At 36.8% G+C, this 26,388-nt stretch overlaps 1 protein-coding gene across 2 annotated transcripts; it reads left to right on the top strand.

The window, feature by feature from the left end:
* The first annotated feature begins 1,581 nt into the window (after positions 1-1,581).
* Positions 1,582-20,996, top strand: LOC113235627 (protein hairy-like). 2 transcript variants are annotated; one of them, XM_026471408.1, is made up of 4 exons: positions 1,582-1,946; positions 18,304-18,399; positions 19,640-19,934; positions 20,170-20,996. In XM_026471408.1, exons 1-4 carry the CDS (start codon positions 1,866-1,868, stop codon positions 20,448-20,450), a joined length of 753 nt encoding a protein of 250 aa, XP_026327193.1. In that variant the 5' UTR covers positions 1,582-1,865; the 3' UTR covers positions 20,451-20,996. The 2 variants fall into 2 exon arrangements, with proteins under 2 accessions (XP_026327193.1, XP_026327192.1); XM_026471407.1 differs by having other exon boundaries at positions 1,586-1,946; positions 20,167-20,996.
* The last annotated feature ends 5,392 nt before the right edge of the window (positions 20,997-26,388 follow it).

The following is a 26,388-nucleotide window of genomic DNA, read 5'->3' on the forward strand; positions in this document are numbered from 1 at the left end:
ACGGCGGCGGAGAACAGAGGAGAGGAGACGAGCAAATTTATGCGCAGTGTCAATACATTAGAGCCGCCGTCGTCGTCGTCGCGGTGATGTCAGCGGCTATTTGAATAATAATAAAGCGGCGGCGACGCTGCCGGTCGCCATGCGACTTTCAGTTTTAGGAATCTATTATTCATTTCATATACTTACCCGTAAGAAAAGGGCATTATTCACAATTTATCGTGCTGAGGTACCTAATGCAGATTGACATATCTTTTGAGTTTTGACACTTTTGCTTAGAGGATGGATTTTGTGAATCTATTCTGACATAAAGTACTGAGGTATATATGGCAGCAGCACATTCTTTTTGATATACTTTTTTAACCGACTTCAAAAAGGAGGTTCTCAATTAGATTGTATTTTTAATTATTATCTTTTGTTTGTATGTTACGCGATTAATCGGACATTTGTGAACCGATTTCGATGATTCTTTTTTGGGGTGGAAAAGGGGTGGGTAGTGGTTCCATTCAAATATGAAGAAAATATTCAATTTTTAAGAGTAAATTGGGGATGAATGCGATTTATTAATTTTCACCCACTTTCCGTTGACCAATTTCAATAAACCTTGGTACACGTATATTTCCAATGAATTCTCAAATGATTATTTTTGATGAGGATTCAATATGCGTTTCATTTATATTATATACTTTTGTATTCGTAATTATTTATTCTTTCAATTTTGTATTCTTTTTAATGTTTTGTTTTAGTTATTAATTGTCTTTGTAACAAAATTGCGATAAAATACGTTCCATACGATCACAAAGGATTTTTAGTCCTTTCCCTTTTTCTCTCTTTAAATACACACAAATTAGCATTCAATTTCTTTATTAATTTTTAATGTCAACCTCAAAAACCAACTTTCCTCTCAGTTTTTCAAAGGTTAGTTAGAAGAAATCCCTTCGCGGGATAAGCTCGACTTTGTATACTAATATTTTAAATAGTTTCTTAAAATTTGTAATTTACTTTGTGGTACAATAAATTTAATAATATAATTTGTAATATGTATATCCATACACTTATTTATCCATACATATTTGAAGCTAAAGGATGAGAAACAAATTAATGCCGAAGCGGAAGCAGTCACCTATAGCTAGACGGTATTTAAAATGCTCACAAAGATAATTCGGGAAAGAGGGATGAAAAAGGATTTTATAAACGAAACATAGAACGCGAGTATTATTTCTACGGAGACCAATAAGCAGAATTTTTAGGTTGTCTCTTTAGGAATGGATTACCGGGGAGTGTGGTCGTACTTTTTACGTACGAAAACATATCTAATATACAGATTTCGCAACTGCTCCAACTCGTTGTTGATGTATTGTAGAGATATATGACTAAAAGTGTAAACGCGATTTAAAGAAGTGTCTCATCTAGTCTGCACTGAAATGAACAAGCGTGGAAACCCCATAGGAGGCACACTTCAGGCCTCCGCCGCCGCCTCTTCGTGATGCGGTCGCGTGCCGCTACAGCGTCTCCGCCCCGGCCTAGCGGCAGCGGCGGCGCCGCCGCAAGCCACGCGAGCCGCCGACCGCGCGACAGTCGCGCGACGACTACCGACCGCAGCGTACGCCTGTCGTTCGCCTGACACGCGGGCTCTATTACATCTCAATATTACGAGCCGGCTAGGCGAATTTATTTGAAAAACTCATTTACATCTAAATCAAATTCATCTCTATATTTTTTCGCTTCGAGGTCGTCAACAATTTTAATATTAAGATTAAAAAATTAAGATACTTTGTATTTTTTGGACAGTGAGTGAAGATACTTATTTGAACATTAGGAAGTTGATTATGCAGTGACTGTTAGCAGAAGAGGTGTGTAGCATTAACATGGTGACCGGTGTGGGTAGCCCGCAGGCGGGAGCGAATATGAGCGCGCCGGAGAAGAAGCCGCCGGCGGACAGCCGAAGGGTAAGCTGATTATATTCTTTTATTGTTTGTATGGTTAGATTAAGGGAAATCTTGCGCAGTGCAGTATACAATTTTCGCAATATCTGCAATTAGTTTTATTTGACTTAAAAGATATATAGCGGTGAGTTATCTGTGTAGAACCCGCCTGGGTATAAAAATACCATCGCTCTAAGTTCTAACGCAAAGTACCGTGTTGTACCTAAAGTATTGTGTTCTGGATTCAAACCACTATTATGTATGCTTTTCCTATTCATATATGGCTATGCAAAGAGATAAATCTCAATATAGATAGTTTTATAACATCGCAAATGTTTATGGATAACTGAAATACTTTCCATTAGGAGGACCGTCATGAGGGGTTCCCGGGTTAAATATATAAAAAAAATCATGACACCATAGGTTCTCATTCTCAACCTCCATACCTGTCAAGTCCGACTTAATTGAATTATTAAACCAGATTATCTTCTAACCTTTATTAGCATAATCGAAACTAATAAATAATTTACAAGTAATTACGAGACTATTATTAATTTTGTTCCCCAGTCATTAAATTAAATAGCAGATTAAGATTAACGAAGTAACCGCGGTCGATTTAATAATTATTTTAATATTACACATTTTTTAAAAATAATTAAATATCTTGGCAAATTTATGATTCTAGTAAAATTTTAATTAATTGCGTTCTTCTTCATACAAAAGACATTAACGAGTGAGCCGCACGTACGGCAGCAACTCGATCGACGATGCAATTAATATCTTTAGATTTTTAAATTTTGTTTTGCTACTAATGACATAAAATAGGTAAATTAATTACTTTCTACAACATTAATGAATACAAGTATGCACAGACAACGTTTTTCCATGAACGTATGATGGTAAGAAAAATTTTGAAATGTATCGGGTGACGGTCGATCGGTAAGTAGGTACATTGCGTATAAATTCAAATTGAAATGAATATAATTTTGTTAGCATATAACCTTTCTGTGAGACGTGGTAATATAGTAAAGAATAAAAATATTGAGACATTATTTTTTGTTTGTAAGGTGTAAAAAGGGTTGTCTATCAATAATAATGTGACCTAAACACATATTAGTTATTTTTTTAATTATAATTTGTGTAAAATGTAAAAAAAAGAGATTTAATTTAGTACAATCGTCTGTGTGCGCCAGATACGCGTCAGTTTCTTTTTTAAATCATTTTGACGAATCAGGTGTTTTTGACAACGGTGTCTATCCTATAGAAGTATATACGTAGATTGCAAACACATTATATCTATTACTATCTGAGCAATAAAGATCACTTTGCAGTATAATATGTAAGTCTACAAAGAAACGAGCACAATCGCTGATAATGCATCCACGTCGAGCCGACTATTTAGCGGCTTGCCAAATCCAACGGTCACGACTCTGTCCGCGTGAGAGAAATTCTTCTTGTGTATTTGTAAATCCTTTATAATATACTAACACAATCTTTACAATTTGTGCATTTCTGAGCCAGACATTTTCAATTCTTTTAACGTGTTGTGAAAAATGTTATATTGCATATATTATCATCGATACTATATTATGTATATTATTTATAGTCAGTTTTTAGATTTTTTGTTTTTAATTTTTGTAATACTAACCGACGAGATGAACAAGTCATGCGCCTGGTGGTAAGCGACACGTCCATCCATAACAGTTGCAGTGCCATGTCAGAGCTTTAAATCGCAAAGATCTTATGGGCACTGCCACTGCGCCCGTCACCCTGAGACATAAGTTGACAAGTCCCATGTACCTGTAATTTCACCAGCACCCTTCCCTTCCAAACCGGAACACAGTAATGCTCACATTACTGCTTGGCGGCAGAAATAGGTAAGGGGTACTTCCCCGGACGAACTCTTTCACAAGGAGCTCTACTGCTACTAAAACCGACATACTAATAAAAAATTTTCTTAATCCAGTACACCATTTATTACGACGGCAAGCATACAATATTTCAGCATAAAGTAGAGTATTTATTTCACAGCTTGTCACCAAGCAGTAATGTATGCGTTATTGCGTTCCGGTTTTGAAGGCTAAGAGTGCTGATGAAACAACAGGGACATGGGACTTGTTAACTATTGATGCAGCCAAGATGTTCTCAGTAGTATATAGCAAGCAATGTATATATACCTACAGCCAAGTCAGTGAACACTTTCAATTGGCGTGGTACAGCCGTCAGCAAGTAAGTAATGCCAAATGATGTCCAATAAACTGCCACCCACTTCGCGGATCAAGCCGGCGCGGCGACTGCTCCATCTAACCGATTGTGGTCACTTAACAATTATGGATGTAGGTAGCAAAATATAGGGTCGACAAATCCCGTTTATAATTACTAAACTACCAATCCTTGTATAGAAAAGTCTCAGTGCAAAGTAACATTATCAAAATAAAAAGAATACATTGATTATTATTGTAAGTCACCTAAGAGATATCGAGACGGATGATGTAAGGGAAATTCACTTTTAATTCTTTTCAAAGCTAATAAAGTCGAGATTTTATGACATTATCGCTTTGACTAGATGGGACGTTGATTATGTCGGGGTTTTGTTATTATTTGTTTTGTTAAATTGAGCGCTTGGCAGCCCTGTCAGTCTAGACGCGCTGCGTAGACCGGCAGCGGTGTGGTGTGAGTCAAGCGGCGACGATGGCTGCCGGCGGCGGCGGGGCGCGTGGGCGAACGTAGGCACCAGCTAATTGTCGTGGGAACGCGCCCCTCCACCCACACGAGCGCCCTGAGGATCCTCAACAATTCCATCGTGTTGAAATTACACTCGAATTTCAATTTAGAACGCTCGAAATAGCTGCGGTTTTGATTACAATCGGAACATCTGGACAGAGAAATTACGACGTTGTTACAAAGTCATGTCGTTCTGTTGATATCAACAAACCAAAATCTGTTCGCAATGATTGACATTCTCATGATGGAAAAATCGACAATCGTCAAGGTGAAAGTTACAAACGCGAGATATGTTATTTTGCAAATCGTAATTGACTTCGAATTCGAATCGATATAGTACAAGATTTCGTATAAGACTTCTAAGTCATAATCTCATTGGTCACTTAAACAAAGTTTTACTAAATTATACAAACTTGTAAAAACCTGATAGCAAAGCGTAAGGTAGAGATGAATGTTCGTGTCTGTGCAAGCCGTAATGTACAAACGTGCGGCGCAGGCGACTAGAGGAAGCTATTAAGACGCCGACGATCCATCATCGAATGATAAACATCGCTGCCGCCGGATTAGTCGCGGCGGCTCGCGTGTTCGGCACCCGCCCACGCGCCCACGCCGCCGCCAGCGCCCATGCACTCATGCGCCCACAACCCAGCAGCTAAGGCGTCAGACTCGATGCTTTATCGTCTTAAGATTAAAGATCGAACACCGATCGGTGTGGGCTGGCAAGCAATTAGCAATCGAATATGGAAATCATCAAGATAAATCATATCTTGAATTACGTCTAGAGCTGTAATCACGATTGTCTTGACTGTTCAACCCACAACATGCTCTTGTTTTAAACTGTGCGTGTTAATTTATATTGTTACGAGAGTAATTGTTGATTACGTGATAACTATCGTATCACGCGCCGGACTGACACAAAAACGCTCTTACAATAGATTAGTCATAATAATGCCGTATCCATTGGCTCACGTGCGATAGCTCGCGTGCCGGAAGTGCGCCGTCCGCTCCCACGCTTTGGCAAGCCACGCGAGCCGCGACGGTCTGCCACGCGTGTGTAGACGCACTGCCACATTTGCTAATATTCTCTAATAAATTATACTGATGATATTTCCTTAAGAATCCTCATTAAATTAATATCTTAGTATTATCGATTGCATTACACAGTATTTAGGAAATTAACTACGTAGCCATTTAACAACACATGATAGTTAACTCAGCTATAACATTCGTTGGCATGCAAAACTAGCATCGTTACATAACGTCCCTGTTTTGCTTATAAAATCGTATTTTCCAACTAAACTACTGGGAAGTGGCACTTGACAGAAATTGATAAACTGTAGCCACTAGATGCGATAGCGATAAGCGGCAACTTGTATCAGTTTGCATGTTGTTTTCGCGTGTAGGTGTTTACGTATTATCATCACTAATAAATGCTTCCTTGTAGAGCATTGAAGCTAATCACTAGTTGTCGTGCTCTGTGATGTAGGAAATTATAGAAGGGAATGCGAAGAGTGTAATTTAATTTAAAGGGCGCATTCTCGTTAATCAAATTGCGAGGAGCGGCGGCGGCTGCGGCTACGGCACATAGATAGGCGTGGATGTCCTCCAAACGAGATACCAGCGTATATATTTAACGCATGCATTTACATACAGCTGCCTGAGAGTTATGTGGGCACCAGGGCTGGGCGCGTGCCAGGCTGCGGAAAATAACCGTCTGGACTTGTTCCCCTACCATGGGTACGACACCTAATTGGATGTGAATTATATGCACGCAATATTTTCCTTGAACTTTCGTAAATAATAATGAGGACAACAATATATATCAACAGACATTCAAAGAATAAAAGCGCACTTTGTTTGCTAATATGAAAGTCGTTTTAGGGAGCATAAAAGGCTAGATTGTAATTGTCCATATTCAGCAAGTCACCTGCATGCATTTTGAATGATCACGAAAAACGTGTGACTATATAAGGAATTTGGGTACGTGGTTTTTTAAATGGTGCCCTGAAAGGGTAGACGGCGGACAACACAGAGTTATAAAATCCATTCGTTCACAATAAATATCAATAAAGAGAAAGACGATCACCTAAGCTTTTCCCACACGTCTAAAAAATATTGTGATTTATGTTCGTATTTAGCAGCATTTTTTTGCGGCCTCGTCGCTGGTGTTCTGTTGAAAGCGCCATTTTTTATGTTTTAGATTTTCACGACTGTTGTAAGATATTTACGTCTTGTTTTTAGTTTAAGGTTTAAAATTGAATTTTTAAGGGGACGTAAAACGTGAAAACCTGAAACACACTCCCCTGAAAAATTTTTCAAAATGGCGCTTACACCCTTTCTGTAAAACATATATATATAGTATATCTTTAAATTAATTCGTTGGCTTTGTCTGTTGTGTATTTGTTCTTGTGTGCAAAAGTTGTTGTTTGGCGCGAGTGTTTGTATTGATACTTGAGCAAGCCAAGGAGTCCAAGATTGAAATTGGTTAAAAAATTGTATCCTGAGGTTAGTGAGGGTTTCAAGGCACGAGATGCAAAACAACTTAGCTGCCGAGCGAAACACACAACTTTTCACCTCACTATAGCGAGGACAATGGTAAATGAAAGAAAAATAATTTTAACTATAACAAATCAGTTTTTCATCTCCGCTAGACTTAGACTCGCTCATGTTTTGTTTCTTTTCAATTTATTATAGTACAATTCAATCCAAAGTATTGGAATTGAAATGGTTATAATGAAAATTTGAAAAAAATAAGTTTAGTTTTGGGTGTGTTCTGAATTTACACCACATACGTTTTCTTCTTCTTTGTGTTATAATTTTATGTAGTTAAAGATAGGTTAAAGAAATTATTTTAGTTCTTCGACAAATTAAATAAAATAATCCAATAAAACAAAATGATTGTTATCGCTGTCAGTTAAAGTCAATAATAATAAGAATAAAATATAACAACGGATTAATATTATATATATATATATATACTTAATGCGATTCGTCTTATGTATAAGACGAATCGCGTTTTGGAACGTACCACTATTTTTTTTAGTCAAAACAAAAAAAAATATCTTCGGACGCGTTCTGAATTTGCATCTCATCAATTTTTATTCTTACTTGTGGTTATAATTTTGAGTGACTATTGAAATTATTTTAATTCTTCGACGAATTAAAATAATTTAATAAACATAATTAGTTATCGTGGTCAATTTAATATCAACCATAATTAAGAATAAAATATACCAACGGATCTAAATTACTTAATTAATAATGTACGACAAATCGCGTGGTTGAACGTGTCATTATGTTTTTTTTTCATCGAAGGAAATAGTTAGGAGCACCTTAGTTTTTTTTTGCATCCTCTAAGGGTGCACCACATTCCATCGTCAGTTTCGAATTTCAAAAACCTTTCCCTTCCACGCTAGGCGTGCAAGAAGCGCTTTTGCGCGCAGATTTCTAATGAAAAAGAAAGCCTTTCCGAGTTAGTAAGGTGAAAAGTATATTTGTATTGTATTATTGTATTGAAGGTTGATCTTCTAACTACAAATCCATTGCGGAATATAGACCACACGTAGCTTGTGGCATCTACCACAATTCTATGCTAGTCGCATCCAACTACGGCCCGCGACTTTGACAATATCGTCCACTTATTTCACTGCAAATTACGTAAATGTGTTTTATACGTGTTCGGTACCGATAGTTGTGTCGGAAAATGTGTCACCGGTTGGAAAAGCGCAGCGGGCACGTGTCATCAAAACCAGTGGCGACCGACGGCGGTAGATAAGACGCCAGGCGCCAAATTCGTCCGCCAAGCGTTACGTAAAATCTACATCATCACTGATGACTAAAGACTCATCTACACAGACAAACTTTATTGATAGTGAATATGCCAACCACGCGATTGGATGCCAGACGCGTAATTGTTTTACTATTTTACGTTTCCGTTTTACCTTACACATCGTTTCACGTTTATTAGTTTGTACCACTGTGCAGCCAGGCCTTTACAGTGCCGTACATCACGCGCAAAAAGTCGGTTTGTAGAAAGGGCGAAAGCGCTATTTTGAAAAAAAATTCAGGGGAGCATGTTTTACTTTTTCACGACAGTTTTAAAATATTTTTGTCCTGATTTAAAATTAAATTTTAGTTTTAATTAAGTTTAAGTTTTAATATTTAATTTAGGTTTTAATTAAGTTTAACTTTTAAAATTTAATTTTTCGCCCAAAACACCGACGAGATTTTGCTGTTATCGATAGCATTTCGAAGCATTTTGGGAATTGACTGCGTAGTCATGTAATGTAACGAACATCATGGGATGTTAAATGTATAATTGCAACTATATTTTTTTTTTCTATACGACTTGAATACGACTGGCATTAGCCACATTGAGACGTAACCCTACTCCAAATAACCTTGTCATGTTGCAAAATAAAATTTCTCAAGTCGATCAATTAATCAAATGTGCATCTTCTAAGGCATGGAAAGAATTTTTGTCCACAACATTTCGTATTCTATGATTTCTAATTTGCTAATGGTTGCTAAAGCAATGCTAGTTAACATATTTAATGTAATTTTAAGAAGTGTGTAGTTGCAGAACAATAGAGGGATGTTCTTATAATACCTATTCCTAAGTCAGGTAAGGGATCCTGGGTCTCCATCATCTCTGCGTCCTATATCGCTTATGTCTTGCCCTTGTAAAATCTTTTAGCTGGTCCTTATGAGACGAATTGACTGGTTTGTGGAGAGCCGCGGTTTATTACCTGATGCAGCTACTGGCTTCAGACGTGGCCGGTCTTGTCTGGATAATTTAGCCGTTATTTCATCAGTCATTCAGCTAGGATTTAGTAAGAAAGAACCCACTATATCTTGTTTCATGGACATAGATAACGCATATTATAACATAAATGTAAATTCTATGGTTAATATTTTAAAACAAGTAGGTATCAGCTCAAACATATGTAGATGTTTATGGAACTTTTTATCATATAGAAGATGTAGAATTAACTTAAAAGGCGAGAAAGAACTCTACATCAGGCACACTCACAGGGGACTGGCTCAGATAGACCCTACTCATCCTTTGCTATTTAATATAGCCACCATGGACATTGGAAATACTATTAAAAATGTTAGTATTTCTCAATATGCAGATGATTTTGTATTCTATAAGACAGTAGAGAAAGGTAATTTATTAAATGCAGTTGATAAATTGGAATCTGCTATTAAGCTCATGGTGACTATATTAGAGAGTATTGGGCTGTTTATTTCAGAATCCAAATCCAATGTTTACGTAGACTATACATTTCTCTTCTTAGAAGTAAATAAGATTTTGGTGGATTCATATATGGTGGTTGTGCCAAAACCCACTTAATAAAGCTAGATATCTAGTAGATAGCTAGATATTACAAAATCAAACGCTTAGAATCTGCGGAGGATTTATATGTAGCATCCCAGTCTACGCTATGGAGAGTGAATTCTCTCTGCCGCCCCTATCTGTTCAACGTTATTGGTTAGGCTGTCGGTTTTTGTCCGGACTACATAATGGTTCCAATAAAAATATTGTAAAGGTTTTTCAAAACTTAATAGCACGGCGCAATAGCTTCAGTGAAACCAACTTTTCCATTGTTGCCAAAAGTTACACTGAGTTCGGAGACATAGAAGTTTTTGAAGAACCAAAACTTGGAATGTATTCCCTGGAGTTCTGGGTTGCTGCCATGGATAATAGTTGTATTGTCGATAAAACCCGTTACAATAAAGAAACCAAGCGCAGTTCCTATGATTACCAACTAAGAAATTCCGCACTGTTTATGTTATCAAAAGATTATACTGGTTTCTAAAATATAAGATATATACAGACGGTTCTAAGTCGTTACGTGGTGTTGGAGTTGCCCTTCTGGATGCTCAGTTCATCTTACATGTGGAGGGCACACAATGACATACGCATTACGAGAGCAGAGATTATTGCCATCAAAGAAGCGTTACGGTATGTAGTTGATCAATTGTCAAATGAGCAGTCAGTTGTTATTCTAACTGACTCAAAGAGTACTCTGCAGCACTTGGCTCGGTGTGTCTCGGGTCATAGAGGTATGCCGATAGCCTATGAGGCTCTCCAGTTGATCCACAACATACACCGCAGAAGTGTGCGTCTAAAGCTCCAATGGATTCCCTCTGCCCTATGTCACCCTGACAGATACAATATTTGGGAATGTAAGTTTAAGCAATGGACAAATTAATTGTTGGCTCAGAGAGCCTGTATGTATTAGAGCTCTAAACTTGTACAAGTTTTTGAACATGTCTCTTGAGTAGGGAATCCAGTATTCCTCCTATGAGGCTGACATAGTCGCTCAAGGTGGCTAAAGCCTCAATAAAAAATAAGTAGATTTAAAAAATGCATCATTTCAAATACAATTTTTAAACTCTAAAATGTAGGCAAGTATCTGTATTAGTTTTCTATGACTACTGCTAATATTACCTATATTAGTCTCGGTTCTAAGGTTTTCCAAGGATGATTTAGAATTTAAATATGCTGTGACGTCAGTACTTATTCTCATAACATATTAAGCCCACGACTCTCTAGGTGTAGGTGTGTGTGGGTAGAACATGAAATAAAGGTTGCTGCCTATGTACGTGTCCACGTGCCTTCATCCTCGAAGGAAATGGCGACGTGTATCGCAAATAGCGTGTGGTGAAAATGGCATGTGACGTAAACGAAGTGTGGAGTAAAGTTAGAGTGAAGACGACGGTATGGCGAGACGGTGTAATGCTCTTCGATGTCATTATACGAATTTATGAGGACAGCGGACGTCAAACGTGCTTAATATTGTTAGGTACATAGATATACAGGGTTATTCGTACTTCACAAACAAGTACTTTTGTTCTACGGTATTTAACAATTCATCAGATTTTATTTTCGTAGAAAAATAAAAACATTTAAATAGATCGCTTTAAAAGATGATAGATAACTCTGTGCGATAACAAAAGAAGACACTAGCGTAAATACAAAATGCAGGAGCTAGGAATCATCGGGGAGGACGCTAGCACTTTTCAACTTAATATTAATACCAAATACAAATCTAAAAAATGTCAGATAGCACAACAAAAAGTTAAAACTTTATTTTTGGTATATTTGTAAAAACAAAAGATATTTTGTAAAAAGTCAGGGAATAAAGGTTGTTGTTTATGAAGTCTTTTGAGATGGTTAGTATTTTATAAATAACCCCGTCCACAGTATAAAATTATTTTATGGAGTTAATAGATTATCACGTACAAGAGCCCTACGAAATGGAGTCCACACACTTTCCTTAAAGTAGACCCTTTTCTTTTGTGTGTTGTATAAAGCTCAGTGTAGGTATGTAGCAGGATTAGATGTACCTACCCTATAGTGCGACTGGGAAACTTCTTAGGGCGTTTCACAATAAATAAACATTTGCCTTGAACTACTCGAGCTTATTAAATAGAGCTGTATGATGCTTAGAGCTATATAATTACAGCTCTAAGGATTGTATTTATGATGTCATCGACTTTTTGCGTGATACGATATCTACGCTATTCCAATGATAATAAATAAATATGGCTGCGTATGCATGTAAGGGTTTAGGACATTAAGATACGTATGTATGAATAATAGGGAATGCGAGATAAGTTTTCCAGCCATTGTTTTACTTGATACCGCCGATTATGCACATCGCACATCTCTTGCATTAAAACGATCATTGTGTGAAAATGCAGGATGACTTAAATAAAACCTTTGTTATGATCAATGATCGGAATATGATATTCTTAATGAGTAGATAAAATTGTCGATATATAGATACAAGGAGTGACTTGGAGGGGTTAAAACCATCTAATATTAATTAATTACTTTTTCGTTTATATATAGCTCATTAAAAAAATATTTCCTTTGTTACGTGACGGGACGAACAAGTCATGGGCCTGATCTTAAGCAACACGCCTGTCCATAACAGTTGCAGTGCAACTCTGAACTTTAAAACGCAAAGTTCTGAGGGGCACTACCACTGCGCCCGTCGCCCTGAGACAAAAGTTGACAAGTCCCACGTGCCTGTAATTTAGCGACGGTAGAAATAGGTAAGGTGGGAGTACTTCGCTGGTCGAACTCTTTCACAAGGAGATTTTATTTTACGTGGCACTTAAACCTAAACACTACATTATTTTAAAATCCGACTTCAGCTTCCTGAGTAAAACTTACGATGCAGTAAAACTGTTTCCGAAAATCCGGAATTCGAAAAGTAATACATTTGGTGGTTTTAGCTACTCTATATCATTTCTTTTATTTTAAGATAGACATTTATCTACTCATTAGGAACACCTTATTCCGATCATTGGTTATGATAAAGCACACTATACTATGTGTGTATGTGCCTTCTTTTTAAAGTGATGCTATTCTTAAGCTGTGTACGAGTACGCTATCGAAGCGATCTGGCGCCGCCACCGCCTCGCTTGAAGGCGAATAATCGGAATTGTGTTACAGAAACATTGTAGGTAGACTATAGTTATTTAAGTGCACAGTCCTTATTGTAGAAGTTTCTTGCAAATTTTATATTTACTGTAGACTGTAGGTACATGCACTTCATATTTATGTAGTTATACAGTTATACTCCGTCCAACGATTTATTTAAGTTTTGGCAGCTCGAATTCTAATCAATTAGTGATGTTCTAATGCGTTTCCCTGATTTTTTTTATAACAATCGATTTTATTTATGAAGAAGTTTTTAATCGTGCATGTGAGCTAGTTCAAAAAAGAAGATATTGTCTGATTAGGATCGTGATGTTGCGTTTGACAATTTGTGTACTCAAGATGATTCTCGTTCATATGGAGAAGAATCCAACGATTCATTATAATAAACAATAAGAATTTATTATAATTATTTATAATTTAATTTATTTAATTTAATTATAATTTATTAGACAGGTACCAAAATTTATCAACTTGAATAATCTTTCGTTACATAATCTGTTGGTTCGATAAATATCGGAGTTAAAGAGCATGTCTCTTTTCTAAAATTTAAAAATTAAAGAGTCCAGGAAGCTTAGAGGATAGAAAAAAATAGTCTACTTGATACTTGGTGTAACGGGTTGGTGTCCGCAACTCGACGTCAAGGTGCCTATTTTGCCAATAAATAGTCTAAGTCAGGAAGTATTGCATTTTTTTTGTTTATGGTTGTATGTCAATAATTACGGAACTTCGGTGGCATACATATGTTAAAAGTTAAATAAATGGATGGACAGAGTATAGTAGTTAGTGTATTACCATGTATTACCTACTTATCAACTGTCTGAAGTGTCGAATTTCGAATTTGTGTTTTTTATCTTAATTTTAGTCTTGTTTTATTAGTCTTGACTGACTGTGTTAACAATGCGTATTTTATTCAACTATCAGCGGGGAACTGTTTCTTCTTTCTTTATTTATTTACGAACTTTTGTACAATGTACAGATCATATCAAGCTTGACACTTTGTACTTTGGACCGTTCTTATCGTAAGCGGCATAGAGTTGGATTTAAGTCTTAAGTGACAAGCTTGACGTACTCTTCACCTTTTACATGTCAGTTCCATCGTATCCTAAAATTCAGCTTGTCTGGGCGGTGCTGGATAGCTTACCATTGTTGTTTTAATTTCAATTGTATTACCTATAAGCTGTTTGTACCCTATAAGATAAAATAAACAAATACAATAAATATCAATACAACTATTATTAACTGCTTCCGTGCCCGATCGGTTACCATGCCGGACTGCCACGCAGAAGTCCCAGGCTCGATTCCTGGACCGGGAGAAATATTTGTATGGCCGACATTTATTTCTCTCGTGAGTTTGGGTGTAATTTGTGGTTGTCCAATGCACCCGCGACTTAGGGTTTCCTTAGTGCGCGGCTATGTTGAGTGTGTGCGTTATTATTATTATTATTATCACTTAAGGCCACGCATCTTTTTTTTTACTTTACGAAAATTCATCATAAATGTTTTGAAACTCGCAATAACACTAGAGTCACTAGAGTGTCAAGATAAGAGTAGCATATCGGCAAATACCAAAACATGTATAACAACAGTATCGCTGCAGCAACCGTGATAGGGTCACGTGGTGGCATAACGCGTGACGACGCGTCACGTCGCCATCGTGCGCGATCACGCCGCGACCTTCACCTTGGGCGGCACACGCTCTTGCACCGGTGTATCACGAGCTAATGACTACCGCTGCGTCTTATTTGGTGACAAATGATAACCCAAGTGGAACCAACTGCATCTTACGAGCGACAGTGCTGACTACTAGCACGCAAATTAGGAACTATAATTAAAAATATAATAAAATGAGTCATGTGCAGGGTTCGAAGTGATCATTATCATTCATGACTAATGACTATCATAATTTTTTTGTTATTTATAAAATTTATTGGAACAAAAAATGCTTTATTTTCTTTTTTTTTTGTATGTGACGGGACGAACAAGTCGTGCGCCTGATGGTAAGGTACACGCCTTTCCATAACAGTTGCAGTGAAACTCAAACCTTTAAATCGCAAAGATCTGAGGGGCACTGCGCCAAACACCCTGAGAAATAAGTTCATAAGTCCCATGTGCCTGTAATATCCACCAACACCCTTCAAAACCGGGACACAGTAATGTTAACATTACTGCTTGGCGACAGAAATAGGTAAGGTGGCAGTACTGCCCTGGACGACTCTTTCACAAGGAGCTGTACTGCTACCTTTACCAATGGCGTGCTATGTATTTGTATATTAAAGACTTACTCAAAAGTGTTAAATGTCAATCTCAAAAAAGTCACAAACATAATCGTTTTCGTTAACATTATTCTTCGTGTTTATTTAGTTTTTTCAATGTTTCTCATTTTTAGTCATAAATTAAAGAGACACCAGCTTATATAATTGTCGGATAAGTATTTTGATAATTATCAAAAAAAAAAATCTTCATAATTTTTAATTCTGGTGATCGACGAGTGTCATAAGTTCTTACGAAAAATATTCAATATAAAAAACCTACCTCAAAAGTTCGTGATATTACATCTATTGCCAAGTTTTATGTTTATTCATCCCCTAGTTTGCCACCCTTAAAGGTGGAATATTTTCTTGAAAGTTAAATGGGACCACTACTGAGGTACCCTCTTTCCAACAAAAAAAGAATAATCAAAATCGGTTCACAAATACCGTAGAGAGACCTCAGTGGTCGAGTGGCTTGCATACCGGCTTTCATGGTATCGCCATCTCAGAGGTCCCGAGTTCGATCCCCATCCGGATCAGTGTATTTCCATAACACAAGTGCTTTAGCTACTTGTTTTGGGATCAGATCAACGTCAGTGACGTTATCTAATATATATTTATATATTTCAAAAAACACACAATAAACGTACAGTCAAATTGAGAACTTCCTCCTTTTTTGTAGTCGGTTAATTAGAATGAACGCGAACTAGAACAGTCTAATTGGTTTATACAAAACGATAATCTATAATAAGGATTTATTTTAGATTATTTAGATTTAGGTATGTTGAAATTAGAGACATAGCATATTAACACCTGAATTAAATGGATGTTAAGCTAGAAAAAAACTGATTAATTCAGTGGCACGGGGACAAATTATGATGATTAGCGGTCGTTCCTCTTGCGCAGATCTGAGACGGACGTACACGTGTAGAGGATGCAAATTACTGGCTGCCGGCTATGCGGCCGGCTTTAGGGCTGACACACGATTGGTTTTGAAACCAAAATAGATTAGAGAATTGGCTTAAAACCATTGACGCACGCATGCGACGGATCTATAATAAAAAGAGCATTAATTAAATCAATGCCGTTTTACAAGCAGCAAAATATCTATTTCTGATACGATTTGAACCGATCCCCGCCAAGTGAAGATGTAAGGATCTTGAGTCTGGCTAATGAAGGATATCTCCAACTATGAGCAAATATGTACCTATTTACTCAAAGCTACCCGTAGAGTTTGTTATGCGATCTTAGCCTGTTTAATCACTATACAAATAAGTTTGTAAGCAGTACACGTATTATAGTAGAAATTAAATTATATAGGTGGGTATATAAAATTTTTATTGAATTGATATTCAATTATTTTTTGTGAAATTGCTCCATTAGTTTGTTATAATTATTAATACAAAGATCGAACACACAGAAAAAATTCTTCGAGCCGGCTGGATTCGAACCGACGTCTTCTAGCTTACCGTGGCAGACGCTATTCCTACTAAGCCACGGAACGAACCAGCGGATCTCACGAATTCTATGTGCTTGCGTCGTGTCTTTGTCTTTGGTTTTTTCAACGACTTTTTAGTCTATATAGGTATATATTTCCGCTTTACCCTTTCCATCGTCTGAGGACCAGATGTAGATTGGGGTTCCACCCCTATGTCGTGGACATTCCAAGGATTCGCAGGAAGCGTTACGCTTCCACATTTATATGGCGAACGGCTTTCCTCGAAGATTCGGAATTCTTTGCCTGCAGACTTATTTCCTGACCGGTATAACTTGGGCCAGCACAGGGTGGGAGTGAATAGGTATTGTTTTGGTGCGCATGCTTCATCGTCACTCTCTATCGGGTGAGATGGAAGCCAAATGCGCAGTTATTTTATTACTAAAAAAAATGTGTGTGCATACTCCATCGTCGATCTTATCATTATTTTTCATCACACTTGCACGTAAATAGTATGATTGCATGCAGGCTAACTTGACTGTAATGCCCTAAATAAAACACTCGGTCGGAAACTTCTAATAGAGCCTCGTTCGTAATACCTTCTTTACTGGCCTTAATTTACAATGTAGGTACTATTCTATCAGGTGAAATGGAAGTTGGATGCGCATGTCTTTTGTATGTTTACGTATTTTTTTTACACCTTGTATTACTGTCAATAGCTGATTTTCTAATTTTATATATAAAAATTACTCATATCCAAAAGGGCCGTTTACTTATATACGGCCCAGAATAGGCTAGAGTTAATAGGCAGGCATTGACTATGCTTTCCGGCTTACTATTTAACAATTTCAAGTGTAACAGACAAAGACAGAATGTCGGTGCCAGCAAGCTACATGGTTAACCTTTAGAGCAGCCCTAGCAGACACTAGCTACGCGACACAGGTCCATGATGTCATGTGTTTGCACGTGACAATGTGGCTGATGCTTTTTTGTTGTTTCCAGTTCCGCCTCTAATGGAACTGTTAACGATGCTCTTTTGTTTATTGCGTATCTACAAATTGGCTCCTTGAGCAGGGACTTTAAAGTCAAGGATATATACGAGAAGCCGATACGTAGTATTTTGTTTTTGTGTTACATAGACACTTATAGAAAATGTTATTGAATGTGTAGCAAAATCTATCGTTTAGTGTACTCGTATATTAATTATTCTCGTCCGTGGAGTATTTAACATTCGGAAACTGGAATCTAAGGGTCGTATTCTAGAACTCTACTCAATGTTCAAGTCAGTATTTGAGTATGGTTTAAAGCACTCGAAATCATACTCAAGTCCCTGCCATTAGGGTCGTATTTCCAGTGTTTGAAATACTAGAGAAGCAATACTTAGTATAAAATACTTAACGTAACAAACCTTTTGAACGACCATATTGCAACAAAGAGACAAACATTCTATGCCTTGCAAAGTCAACACATGAAAGTAATTGAAAAAATTATCGACCGTTTTTTTTGTTACAGAGCAATAAGCCTATAATGGAGAAGCGACGGCGCGCGCGCATCAACAATTGCCTCAACGAGCTCAAGGCGCTAATCCTTGACGCTATGAAGAAAGACGTAAGTGCTACAAAAAAATCTGTATCTCAATTGGACTTGTTTTATTACATTATGTGTCAGTATAGACATGATTTTGAAATAGCAACATCATTAAAACAATAAGTCAACACATAGTAATGCAAAATCTGCTTGAGTTGGTCACAAAAAGCTTTATGTCCATGCCACTTATGTTAAACGCACGACGTCTTTTCTGCTCTTATTGTAGAGGTAAAGCGAGCTTAGTGCGATTCCTTATCGACAAGTGTGATGATTACCTAATTGTATAGTATTTAACTGTAGTGCGTCAATCGGGTATTGCTTAAAGATTTTAAACAAGAATGCTCACTTTTTTGTTATAATTTATAAAAATAAAGTCTTACCAATTTCTGCCGCCAAGCGGGAATGTGAGCATTGCTGCATTTAGGTTTTGACGGGTAGCATGTTCGCGCAGTGCATCCTATTCGTATTCGTTTCAAATGCGAGACTATATAAATCTAGAAAACTCGGACCTGCTTCGAATGTCGCTTCAGCACTAAATCCGATTCGAATGCGAGGAAATACAAATATCGCTTGTACCTAGAGATAAAATGATGTGACATTTTGAACCGTCATTTCTCAGAAACGCTCTAGGTGCTGGTGAAATTAAAGGCACACGGGTATTCTCAACTTATGGCTCAGGATGACGGGCAGCGCGCCTCAGATCTTTGCGATTTAAAGCTCTGAGTGGCATTCCAACTGTTATGGACATGCGTGTCGTTTACCACCAGGCGCACGACTTTGTCATATCGTCACTTTGTACTTATCATAAAAAAGAAAGTCTGCGAAATGGACAGTAAATTATATTTCATACTTTTGATACAGTATATTAGAAAATAAAACAACAAAAAAAAATAAAGACTATAAACAACTTTTTAACCGACTTCAAAAAAAGGCCAAGGTTCTCAATCCGACTGTATTTTTTTTGTGTGTATGTTACACGATTGCTCCGATATTTGTGAACGGATTTCGAGGATTATTTCTTTATTGGAAAGGGGGTACTTCAATAGTGGTCCCATTCAAATTTGAAGAAAATATTCCACTTCCAAGAGTGCAAATTAGGGGATTAAAATTTATTGGATTTCACCCACTTTCCGTTAACAGATTTCAACAAAACTTGGCAAATAGATGTAACTCCACAAACTTTTGAGGTTGTTTTTTTTTTTGTAAAAAAAAGTAGTAATTATTAAGGTGTAAGATCCTACAACAGTTTTTCCTATTGCAGCCGGCTCGCCACTCGAAACTCGAAAAAGCTGACATACTAGAAATGACGGTGAAACACCTAGAAGGCCTAAGATCAGAAAGCGCTGGGTCTCCTGACCGTTTTCGAGCTGGGTACCGACATTGCGTATCGGAAGTTTCCAAGTATCAAGGATTAGAGGCTGGATTGAAAAGGCGATTGGTGAGACACCTAGAAGCCTGTGTGAATACGCAGGGAAGACCTGCCGGGGCACCTACGCCACCGTCCGATAATGAAGACGTACAGCCACCCAGTCAGCATTCGACTATCTTTATATCTGGTACGTATGTGTTAAGGATACGTTACGTGTGTGATATTATGTTTCTTTTACTATACTTACTTGTTAGGTACTGCATTTTGATACTTTTGGTCAGCACCTACCTAATGCTAAATGTATTACAAGAGGCGTTTTTGTTTTTTTTAAACTAAACATATTGTTTAAAAGTTTCTGTATATTGTTTTTGGGATAGTCCAGTAATTGACGTAATAGCTAACGAAAGCTTATTTCCCAGCAGGTCCCGGTTCAGGAGTGCGTCTGGTCCCAACAAGGTTATCCAACGGCGACATTGCTCTTGTGCTGCCTGCTGGAGTTAATGCTAGCACGTTAGGAACAGTCCCCACGCTCGTCCCTCTTTCTCCTCGGGACGCATCCTCTTCTTCATCATCAGAACCTAGGTGTTATTCTCCTGCGAGTTCAGGGTGGGGCACCCCACCTCCACCTTCAGACGAGCCCGCCCCTCTCGCCTTAGTGACTAGAAAGCAACCACCAGAGGATAAACCCTGGAGGCCTTGGTGACGACTTCTCCATTCCTCTATAAGGAATCTGTGATATAGATTAATGTCGCTGTCTAATGCTAACAGAGTATTTGAAGTTCCTAGCGTAGTTATAAATTGTAAACAGGTATACATGGATATATAGGAGATGATGCGTGGTCAGTACATTTAAATGTGTGATATAAATATTATTAAGAGAAAGGTTTCCATTACGTTTAGGTGGAAAACACATATGCCATTCACCGTGTCCAGCAGCGGTAAACACTCAAGTATCAAGCAGGCAAACTGAATAATAACACAATAGTAATAATGTGCCAGACCTAGTCACTGACCAGTGATCAGACCACCCAAATCAGAATCAATTCAGAAAAGTTCATTTCCCAAATTGGTGATCCCGGGAATCAAACTCTAGACATCCTTATCCTGCGCCCACTTTGCATACTGTGGGCCATAAGGGTCCCCAATATCGTATTTCAAAGTCGAAAAAAAAAAAAAAAAAATATAAAATAGGCAAAATAATTTTACACGTAATTGAAAACGTAATTTTTCAACCTACTGCTCATTCACTGCGTTGACTTCCCTGAGAATAACGAGCAAGAAACTCTATGGGTTGCTCTTTTCAAATAATCTTAAATGCGACGCACTTTGAATCAAGGTGTGGAATCTAGAGCCATGTCGTCTTTCTATACATCTTTATCTAACAAGTAGTCTTCAATTTTGTAATATGTCTTTTCAATTAAATTACTTTAAATACATTTTATAATAGAAACCGGCAAAATCCGGCAAATCACAAGCAAACAAATACAATAAAACAGGTGGTTTTACAGTTAAGTGATGATTTCTTCCAGACAAACTTTTGGTAAGGAGAAGATGTATTGTTTGAGGTTATTTTATGTGTGTTTTCTGCCCTAGCTCTAAGTTACTTTTATGTAAGATTCATGTACATTTTACGTATGACATCTGAGGCAGTATTGTATACTATGTTTTGTAAATGGACAATGTCCAATAATTATTACAGTATATAATTGTAATGAAATAAATTATATTAATTTCTTTTAGGACTTAGTGCCATGTAGAGTTCATTTTAACTACCTAGAGTCACCATGTAACTTCCATTTAGATTTTCGCTTGTGTAAATATATAATTTGAAATTCATATTATAGGTAATGTATACTTGTTGTAATATGAAAGAAAGTATAAATAGAGATAAAGAATTCTTTGTGCCTTATACAGCAAAATCCTTAGTCTTCCTTTTAATTTTAAGAAGGTTTTAAGTTAGGTGAGGTTTTAAATGTTTGATGATATTATTTGAAGATGAATACAGTCTTTGTTTTAAGATAATCATTCGCATCTACTTACCTTATTTATTTTCTACCAAACAATAATATTTTTGTGTATATTACGAGTACTTAATATGTATTTCTGTAGTCACATATAGCCACGTTGTTTTTTTAAATATGTTTTTTTGTCCAGTCTTTGTGTAAAGAGAGAAATCTTTCGCATCAAATTACCTAATTTATTTTTTACGAAACAATGAATATTTTTGTGTATTTTGTGAGTACATAATATGTATTTCTGTAGTCATTTACATCCACGTTCCTTTTTTCAATTATTTCTTTTTTAAACATTCTTATGATAATAAAAATAAGCGAGCAACAGCTTTTGTTACCATTAAAACCAGAAGTCGCAGTCTTCCATAGCCAGTTACCATACTTGGACAGTAATTTTATCATTTATATTAAGTATATTTTACTTTTAATGTCCCATAAGTACAGAGTAATTAATTTTAACTATGTCACACGGATGGGCCTTGTGTGTAATTCATATTGTACAAAGTAAATATATATTCATATACTTTCACAAGTTTTTTCTAAATGTGTAATTAATTGCGTAAGTGCGCATCCTGTATCCATGTAATGCACTTTTGCAACTCATTTCATATTCATGTATAATAGTACTTATTACGCACATTTATCTAGCTTTTTTATTTATCTAGTTTTACATAATTTAATTTGCCGTCTATAAATAATGTCTAAGAAATATAAAGTGATATTAAACTAAGTGCGTGTAGTTATATTAAAAGAAATGCATTAATTTACATATGAAATAAATATGTACTTGAAAATAATTTACGTAGTTTGATTTTGTTCTACTAATGTACTAAACTGTCTGTTGTGGCAGTGTATTGGTTGTTACTTCGTCGAAAGTAGCACAAATGTTACGAAATTTAATGTAAATACTCATACAATCATACGTAAGTACTTTGAATTCTTCATAGGTGTCATAACTTTATGGAGCAACGTGGCCATTTAGTAACGCCCCTTAAATTAAGTTTAAAAAAAATAATTCGCATCATAGGTGTAATAAGGACACATCAGCTGGGGTTTATTTGCATAGGATATAGGGGCATTCACATTCATGTATGTGGGGAATATTCTTATTTTATTGAAATATTGCCATTGTTCTTATACTGTCGATATTTCTTTTATTTTAGGACTATATTGACCCTGAATAGTACGTCCCTACCTTGACTGCGCTATCCGTAGCTGCCTAGAGATCTTCCCTCGTACAGGTATTAGGACACAAAGGGCACAACAGGAAGTGCTGCACGGACTGTGTTGAGGCACCGCAGTCACATTGGGTTAGACTAGCATCCCTAATACCCCATTTACGCATCGTGTGTCCTACCTGAGCGCGAAGAATATTGCCATATCATCACGGCTCTTAAATTCATTCATTACTTACCTTTTTACAGATGTAACATTAATTCTTGAACCATATCACACCCTTGCAATAAAAGCCTATCTGAAATTACCACTTTTGAGGAGAAAGGCTAAAAGATTCTACAAACGAAATTAGTCGATTTTTTACGCTTAACTAGAAGTTGTACAATTTCACATATTACATGATTTATTTCATGTAGTTGGCATTGATTTTATGACTTTCGTGTGATAAGAGCACGTTTGACGATTTGGCTTTTGTCATACCAAAAGTACAATTCGTACCTTTGGTATGATAGCCTATTTGGTATGATAGTTATAGTCAATCAAAGTAACACGTATAACAATTAAATACAAATTACAGCCACATAGGACTTTCCAACTTATGTTTCAGGGTGACGGAGGCAGTGACAGTGTTCCTCAAATCTTTGCGATTCAAAGCTCTGAAGCAGCAGTCGCGTCTTTTACTACCAGACGCACGACTTGTTCATCCCGTTACCGAGTATCATGAAAAAAGCATACCCAACAATCAGAGACATGCCAATCAGATCCAAGGTCAGAGATACTTAGATCCAAGAGCAAAGAGAACAGGTTGATAACTTATACAATCTTATACGATGTAAATCGCTTATATTCTTTTTTTCTTAAAGTCGATCAGCTATGGGAACTGTAAAGGTCCCGTCGTTGGTTTGTTTGAAAAAACAAATCGCTCCCTTGGTGCCACAAGGCCATATCTGTAAATTGACGACATTGCAGGAGAGAGGTTTGTTGAGTCTGAGAACGGAATTAGTATAACTTTTCATGCTTAAATAGGACATATTTATGTACATAGACCCACATTTCATGTGGGTCGTATTATTTATATGGACTTATGGACGTAATATTTGGTCACATGTACCCTTATACCAAGGGTAAGAATAATACGCGATTTAGTTCCGAAAAAAGTAGTATAATTTCTAATGTGTAAAATTCGCGAAAACCTAAGAACGCGATAGGTATCTTATATGCAAGTATCCCAGCTCTCATCAACACTTTCCGTCAGGTGAGATTGAGATAAAACGGCCTTTCTGAAATAAAATTAATGTTCACTCACAAAAAAACGAATGGGAAGAAAAGTAGAAACGACCTTTAAACAATACTTATGGCTGGCTGCCTTTGGGATTTTTTCTGATAGTTGTTTTCTCGTAGTCGAGAAGGGAAAAAACAGTAAAGTCAATCAGGATCAAATAACACTATTTAAAATGGTAACAACATTTTCATCACGTGTTAAGGCAAGAAAATGCCATTCTAAAATTCTTGTCAATTAGTAATGAAATAAATTATTTTTACTGTAAGATTTAAATATGAATTTTTTTAAATAAAATCTTAAGGACTCCTAAATTTAACATTATGTCTTAATTCATTTATGTTCGCTTTGGTTCATTTTACAATAACTGTGAAATCAAACATGACAAACGCTAAAATTTTTATAATATTGCAAACGGCTCAAGATGCTAACGATGTGAATGGAAAGGATACAACTAACGAACACACAGTACGTTTGCTAAATCCACATTGGATATTTTACCTCCCAAATGAGCCTCGTTTTTTTCGTTCGTCAATTTAGATAATTATCTGCAAGGAATCTAATTCAGCTCCAGTGAAACAGGCACAGTGTAGCTTTCCACCAGCCACACGCCTTGCTCATCCCGTCACTCGATTTTTTTATTATAAAATAAAATCTTGCATGATATACTTTTTCTTTACCAGTTCGCCAAATGTAATAAAATAATAAAATATTTGAAGTTTACCATGACCTTTTCGGCGATGGAAAATATCCTGATGAAACCTGCACGTCGAAGAAGGTTCACAACCTTCGGAAAACGTGTAAAGTCCACCGCCTGCTTTCTACTTGACTATGGCCTACATCCTCTCTTGAGAAGAGTCCCGTGTCCAGCAGCGGGACGTATAAATGGGTCAATGATGATAAAATTGATAGAAAATCGTCAAACAGTCAATTAAACTGCAGGTAGACGACAAAGGCCTAAAATACCAAATTGGTGAAAAGAGAACTCAATTGGTATTTTAATTGCCGCCCTAAGGATAAGAGGGTTCATAAAGACATTAAAAGCACTGCGTTCGGGCGACTAATTGCACACTGTGAGTTTGTTGGTGGTCGCATTCATGATCTCATAGGCGCCAATTTAGAACTTATTGGTTTAGAAATAAGGCACAGTGATTTCAAATACAACTACTAAAGACAATATAAAACTACGAAGTAGGTACCATAAATTGATCATGGAGAATTTAAACTTTATGCTGTAGTAATAAGGTATTTGGTTAATAGCGCTCATCTGAAATTAAAAAAATAATTCAATCGATTAAAGAGCATAACATGAAAGGTATAAAGTTTAGATTCATTTGTTTGAGTTGAGCTACTCTGATACATATGGAATCTGCTTTTGTTGGTTTATTTGCTGCCTTGACATTAATATAGGGTTATTGGAAGAATTATTGCACCTGTCACGTCAATTTGGTAAAAATCAGAAGCCGGTTTATTAAAAGCAGCGACATAGGGATGTGCGTGTAGAATATTCACAAGTACAGATGCAGTGTGACTTTTGGTTTTTGTAAATACTTAACCAAAATAATATTTTAATTGTAACTATTGATTATTAATACAAAAATCGAACACACGAAAATATTCGCTGGCTGCACTCAAACCAGCGCCTTCACTATACCGTGACTGACGCACTCCCAACCTAACTTCGAAACGAACCAGCAGATCTCACGAATTTTTCTACATGCTTGCTGCAGAGCTTTGTTTTTAGTATTAACGACTTTTTGCCACACGCGCCATCTGTGAGAAATCTATGATAGTTTATAAACATTTTAATTAATTCTCATAAGACAACTACTTACGAGCCGGCGGCAAATGCACAGACAGCATGACCCTTATTTCATGGTGTGCAGTTCGGGCACTACTGTTGGACGGACATGTGTCAATACATTTGCCCCTGCCTACCAATAAAACATCATTAACAGGGCTAAAATTTGAACATTATTCGGCTGAAGCTGTTCGTGTGGTTGCAATCCATTTTTACTATAAAATGATATTTAAAAATATAAAGATCATTTAGAAGACCAAGCGGTTGGCGGTACGTCGTTCAACGCATTAGCATACCGATATCAAGTGTTGTCAAGGCCCTTGAGCTGAAAATTACATTTCGTAACCTGAAAAGATATATTTTTGTTGGTAAA

This window comes from Hyposmocoma kahamanoa, unplaced genomic scaffold (genome assembly GCF_003589595.1).
Source record: "Hyposmocoma kahamanoa isolate Upper Pololo Valley unplaced genomic scaffold, ASM358959v1 88, whole genome shotgun sequence".
NCBI lineage: Eukaryota > Metazoa > Arthropoda > Insecta > Lepidoptera > Cosmopterigidae > Hyposmocoma > Hyposmocoma kahamanoa.

What these genes read in the sequence shown, in the direction of transcription:
- LOC113235627 (XM_026471407.1), top strand. Translation starts at nt 1,866, where the DNA reads ATGGTGACCGGTGTGGGTAGCCCGCAGGCGGGAGCGAATATGAGCGCG. An exon ending in CGCCGGCGGACAGCCGAAGG is followed by an intron (nt 1,947 to 18,303) that starts GTAAGCTGATTA and finishes TTTTTGTTACAG; the next exon opens with AGCAATAAGCCTATAATGGA. An exon ending in TTCGACTATCTTTATATCTG is followed by an intron (nt 19,935 to 20,166) that starts GTACGTATGTGT and finishes CTTATTTCCCAG; the next exon opens with CAGGTCCCGGTTCAGGAGTG.